Below are 6,029 nucleotides of genomic sequence, written 5' to 3'. Positions count from 1 at the left end.
AATAAAAAATAACCTTAAGGGACAACTTGAATGCTTTTTTTTCTCTTAATGCATTGCATAAAGATCGGATCGGGAAAAATCGGTATCGGCAAATTGTCAAAATCAAATGATCGGAATCGGATCGGGAGCAAAAAAAGGTGATCGGGACATCCCTAATTATAGAGGTGAGAAGGTTGTGCATGGAGTTGTTGTCAGCATGCCATCTTCTTTAAGGGGTCTTTCATAACTGGAAGAAGAAGCGTGTCCTGACACGAGCAGCATTCCAGACCTCAGATCTAAATTCACAGCCTCACCATCGTCTCTTTACACCATCACACTTCTCCAAGGGAGAAGGCAACAGCAGGACAATGGATTGGATTAATTAGTTCGTTTTGACCTTTTCACTGGTATCAAATATCAAACCATAACAAACCCAGATCATTTTCAATTCAGCATGACACAATTTCAGTCTCTGCTTTTGTTAACAACTATTATAGTGCAATATATAGTAAAGTATAGGGGACTGTTTTTATAAGATGCCATGTTAGAAAGTGTTGAAATACTAAATCAAAAAGGCGTTTTTGTAGACACTTGGAGGCAAAACCACCAACGTTGTTATCACAAATGACAAGATTCCTTTTAAGGAAGTAAAAGAGGCATCTCTGGTNCACACACACACACACACACACACACACACACACACACACACACACACACACACACACACACACACACACACACACACACACACACACACCACAGAGAATAACTGCAGTGGCTTTTCTCCTGCTTCGGATTCCTCTGGTCACAGCTGTGGAAAGGTTCAGTGACAGAGAGGGAAAAGCTTAGCAAACGGGGGAAAATGAGAATCAAGGGAGAAAGGGACCCTGGAAACTAATATAAAGAAGAGCCACGTCTTTGTTTGAACAAAAACACAGCACAGGAAAGAGTTTGAGTAGTAAAAGATGGAGCTATCATGAGCCAACAGCGGCTGGAAGTCAAACACAGAGGCCTAGGCTGAGATCACACTCTATTTCTAGCAGCACAGAACACTGACAGTCAACAGCAGCCTGCGCACATGGCAGGTCATCTATTAACTCTGGAAAACACTGTCAGAACAACACTCACACTGCCATTTAAAACTACACAAATACAAAACTGTGCTAATATGTTTTGCATCCATACAAAGCAGGTCTATTTTCATCTTCGTGCGCAACAAATGTCAATACAAAGTTTTCCACACAGGCAGTTTCCGAATCCTGATTGAACTGGCAACCTGCCTTGTTTGCAGGCAACTCAGGTCAGCATGGACGAAAGGAGCAACTCGTTATAAAAGCATGCACTGCTCATAGTGACATTTTAACTAAATGTGACCCAATGTAGTGTAGGTTACTAAAAGGTGGTGCATAGAATCAGTTAATGAGCAATATGTGGGATAACAGAGCTTGTGATAAGATTATTTTGTCAAGATTGAACTCTCAGTCTCAAATTTCTAGACAACATGGAAGAGAAGTGCTGGGTAAAATACAAGTGCTGTGGCAGAATGGTGATTGAAAGCACCTGATGAGCTTCTAAATGGACATTGTGGTAGAATAATTTGGCAGCTGGGTAAGGTTTTGGCCAATGCAGTTGCACACATAATCTATAACTATTTCACATTTAATTTGCGTTTTGAACCCCTAAAAAGTTGATTTGGTGTAACATGTTGCTGTAAATGGTTTCATAATACAGATGTTTTCCTGTTTTTGAACTACATCACAAACACAACATCATTTGGCATTTTGTACACGTCAATAGTCAAACACACAAACATAAACCAACCCACCACCAACACCACAGAAAACACCACATGAGCTACCGGAGGAGAGAGGGAGTTAGTTGTTACTGAACTACACTGTGAGTGATCCGACCAACAAACCTGATGTGCTATTAATTTAGTGTTAAAAATGCACCTAAATTAGTTTGAAGGACAGAACCCGCCACCGGTTAGAACATCTTAAAAAGGAAAGCAAAGAGGTCTGAGGTGTCTCGTCCCTTTGCTTTGCATCCAGAAGAGGAGGAGTGCAGGGTGAACCGCCACCAGACTGAGTTTACTATGAGTGGAGGAGGATGTAATAATCAGATGGGAGGAAGGAGGGTGAGAGGTCTCTGATTTAGAGGATCCACGGGAGTTGAGGCCACTCCGTATAGCCTTCCTACCTGGCTGATGCTGTCGTGGAGACTTGACCTTGACAGATTTAACCCCTCGGTTACCAAGAGAGCAGGGTCGGTCCTGGCTTTGTCCTCCGCTGCACGGCAAAGATGAGCCCTCAATGCGTTGCTTCATCTCAGAGGACAGCAAACGGCCCTTGTGCATCCACTCCTGCATCTTGTTGACAGTGACACCGTGGCCCTTGTTGACAGAGTTGGCTCTCTGTACTCGGGCATCAGTCGGCTCCTGCTTGTTGTTGTCACCCTGATTTGTTGATGCTTCGGCGTTGCTGTCTGAAGAACCCGTGAGGCTGTTGACTGAGCCGCTGCTCTCGTCATCACCGCCAGCTTCTTGTAACTCATCACTGCTGACGGCGTTGTGAAGCACCTGAGGTTCGGAGAGCTCACCTACTCCTGTTGCTCTAACCCCTTCAGCCTCTTTTGTCTCTGTGGCCCCTTTATCCCCACTGGATGTCTGGGCTTTAACACATAGTGATGGTTGACCACATGTATACCTGATCCCTCCATCACTAACAGAGCGCAGTAACATGGGTCTTATCTTAGTCAGGGACAGGTTTACCATACTCTTACTGTTCAGCCTGGCTTTGAGGCCTGACTCAAAGTTCCCACTGAGGCAAAGCAGGAGTGAGTCAGTGTCAGACACCTGCTGTGGACTGTGGTCGCCTCCCGATGACCAGGAGTCGCTGTCCATGTTTTTGGCGGACAACCTCGAGCACAGGCTATCCCTGGAGTGGCTACTACATGAAGAGTTGGCCTGCTGCTCAATTAAACCAACATTAATCTGCTGGACATCCAGGTTGATATCGTTCATAGCATTTATTAGAAGGTAATACGCTTCTTTCAGCTGGTTTCTAAGCCTGTCAGTTTCCTGTGCACTGTTACTGTCATCCAGCTGTCCTTTAACCTGACCAGGCCGTGGCAGCTCTGTAACCTCTGCTTTCTCACCATCACTTTTTGCTCTGATCGTTGCATAAAAAGGCAAAATTTCATTATCATAATAATCATCATCTTCACTATCTAAAGGGTATCTTAGTGACGTCTCTGTGGCGCACAGGGATGCCATGTTAATGTCGCATATGTCTAACTCTGTGGGGAAAAACGTCGGGCTCTGCAGACTGCCTGCAGTCCCTCGCATGTCCCCTGCATACTCCGGCCCATAACTCTCTATATTTCTGATTACAATGTTTTCTTCTGTGCTCCTTGACATACAGTGTGTATATTCAAGTGCTGCGCAAACTGGCAAGTCTGTCCCCAAAGTTTGACTGTTGTCATAACTCCAGTTTGCGTTGTGTTCATTAACAGCCACTTCAGTGTCTGCCATGTGCCGGGAATATCCTCCGTCTCTGGGCTCCCTCCCATCCCTATCAGCAGCAATAACCTGGGCCTCTGGCGGTTTACTGACCCCGGTATGCGGCTCTCGGCACAAAACGTAATTTGAATTGTCCCCAAACCCAATTGAGTCCCCTCCGCTGCACTGCCGCGGCACCGAGACGAAGTGTTTTCTGTGGACATGCGGTCCACCAAGCGGGACCCCCGCAGATAACACGGTTTTGTCAGTGGATCTGGGTGCCTGGTGGCTCCTATCTACCTCATGTGCAACAAACTGCGCGTTTCTTTGAAGTGAGACCCCCAGGAGCTCCTCGTTAACCCGAACCCTGCCCCCGCTGCTCGGCTCCTGGGGAAGTGCGCCGGGCAACTCTGCTGCGAGACCCTCCCGGACTGCTACCACCCCCCCTGTTTGCACCATCGCACCGTCAACACAATTCTCGTACGTACTCATTCTCTCTGTCGTGCAATCCAGCTCTGTGAGCAAGACTACCGGGCGAGCCTCGTCGGAGTCTCGCTGCGTTTGCAAAACTTTTTCTTTACCTTCTCGGCCCCCATTCGCCGCAGCAGCAGAGCCGTATCCACCGCCGACTGTCGCTCCTTTCTTGGATTTCTTCCCCCGGAGTTTCGCTAGTAAAGTCCTCCGCAGAGGATCAGCCATTCCTTTCCTTTGCCCCCAGTTTATTCCTCAAGGTTTCTTTCAGCACGCTGGCTCCAGAAGGAAAGGGCCGAGTGGGTTCTCCTCGCTCGCCGCGGTCAAAGCTCGCCGGGCGGACGGGCTCCTCTCCATTCTCCGCTGTCACCTCCGCGCTGTCGCCTCACTCACTCCTGCTCTCTCTGCTAAACTGCACCACCGCTCTCCCTCCCTCCCTCTCTCTGCTCTACTCACACACACTTTGCCCTCATCCCTCCCTCCCTTCCCTATTTCTCTCAATTTCTCTCTCTTTCTTTCTCTCTAGCGCCTCACCTCACCTTCTCCTCATGTTTGCAGCTGAGCTCAGATAGCCTGTTTGGAATGTTTTCCTTTGTTTTGTCCAACAGTGACATATAGGCTATTTAGAGATAAATAGGCCTGATTGCTAAAATCAGGAAAACAGTAATATAACCGAGGAGCTGAAACGATACGTTGGCTATTTAGCTTGAAACATTATTTTCTTATAATAAATGAAAAAGCTTTAGGATTACATTTTCGCCTGTTTATTCTCCTCATTAATAAAGTTAAGGGAATTTATCATTTAAGAACTAAATGCAAGACAGTGAATACTACAGTAGATTGGTTAACTGGAGTGAGTATTTTATTAAGAGCTAACACAATAAATCAATAATCAATTAATTGATCATTCGATTAACAGATAGGCCTAATTAATCATCAGCTATTCACTTTACACAATTAAACCTGCTGATAAAATGAAAGTCATGTCACTCAAGTCCACACATCTGCAATTAACCAAGAAAATGATCCCACAATACCTGCAGTCCTAACTACAACAATGGTGCAATAAGTATTGAGGTATCTTACTTAAAGTGGACCTATCATGCTATATTTGAATAATATAGTGTAGGACCATAAGGCATATTTATACTTTTTATTTTTCAAAATACCAAACAGATCATGCATTTTAGCCATTCCTCATTTCCCTCAAATTAACACTGTCTTTTCATGGGCTGATTCTGTGAGAACAGCACCATCTACAGGCCTGGCATATGTACTACAGCGTCTCCAGCGCTTTCGAACGGCAATGTCTGTGGCTGTCTCCTCCTGATTGGTGGAGTTGGCCCAATAGCCGTTGCGCCACTTCTGTGACGTCATAGAAGTGTTCAAATCTAGATCAATCTGTATCAGATCCGTTGCAGCCCCTTTTTAAGAGATTTGGGTATGGAGGAAAATAGAGAGGGTTGAGTTTTCTGACACTTGGTGAGTTCCCTGGAACACCGGGGACACATATTCATGTATAAAAGACATACACAAGTCCATTTTGCATGATAGGTCACCTTTAATTAAAGTAAAACATAGTAGTATTTGGTAATAAATGTTTTGTAATCAAGTTTATAAAGTAGAAATTAGCTAAATGTTCTTTAAGTATCAAAGTGAAACAATTTACAAAATGGCCCCTTTGTCAGTTTTGTATTTAGCATTTTAACTACATTGCCAATGCATCCTATTTTAGAAACTGACTGTTAACATGAAGCTTTTAATCTGAAATCTAACCGTATTTAAAATAAATACAGTAGAGTCAAAGGTAAAATATTTAGCTTGGATATGCAATGGAGAAGAAGTATACAGTAGCACTAAATAAAAATACATTTAAGGCCAGCTGCCTTGACATTATACTGTATTAAAGTGTATATTTACATTCTGCATTTGAGGATGTTTTCCTTTTTAGTAACATAGGAGAGAAAGTGTAATCTCATTGGAACAGTATGTGATGTGTAAGGGAAAGGCGGCTCCAGCCTCTCTATTGAAATTCAACACATATTTGTCCCCGAAATGTGAATTAAATTCAGCTGTAGAG

General features: G+C 44.4%; 1 protein-coding gene across 3 annotated transcripts in view; it reads right to left on the bottom strand.

Moving 5' to 3' along the window:
- syde2 (synapse defective 1, Rho GTPase, homolog 2 (C. elegans)) overlaps window positions 1–4,341 on the bottom strand; it is a 39,455-nt gene extending 35,114 nt beyond the window's left edge. For 2 of the 3 annotated variants that reach the window (XM_010787450.1, XM_010787451.1), the window contains exon 1: window positions 2,179–4,341. In XM_010787450.1, coding sequence (XP_010785752.1) covers window positions 2,179–4,177 — 1,999 coding nt within the window. In that variant the 5' untranslated portion in view covers window positions 4,178–4,341. The remainder of the gene's footprint in view (window positions 1–2,178) is intronic. The other variant, XM_010787452.1, reaches the window with a different exon arrangement.
- Window positions 4,342–6,029: the final 1,688 nt, after the last annotated feature.

The sequence above is a fragment of the Notothenia coriiceps genome, unplaced genomic scaffold (genome assembly GCF_000735185.1).
Source record: "Notothenia coriiceps isolate Sejong01 unplaced genomic scaffold, NC01 NC01_scaffold00030434, whole genome shotgun sequence".
Classification (NCBI taxonomy): Eukaryota; Metazoa; Chordata; class Actinopteri; order Perciformes; family Nototheniidae; genus Notothenia; species Notothenia coriiceps.
Note: the sequence above shows the minus strand (reverse complement) of the source record. Positions and strands in the feature narration are given on the sequence as shown.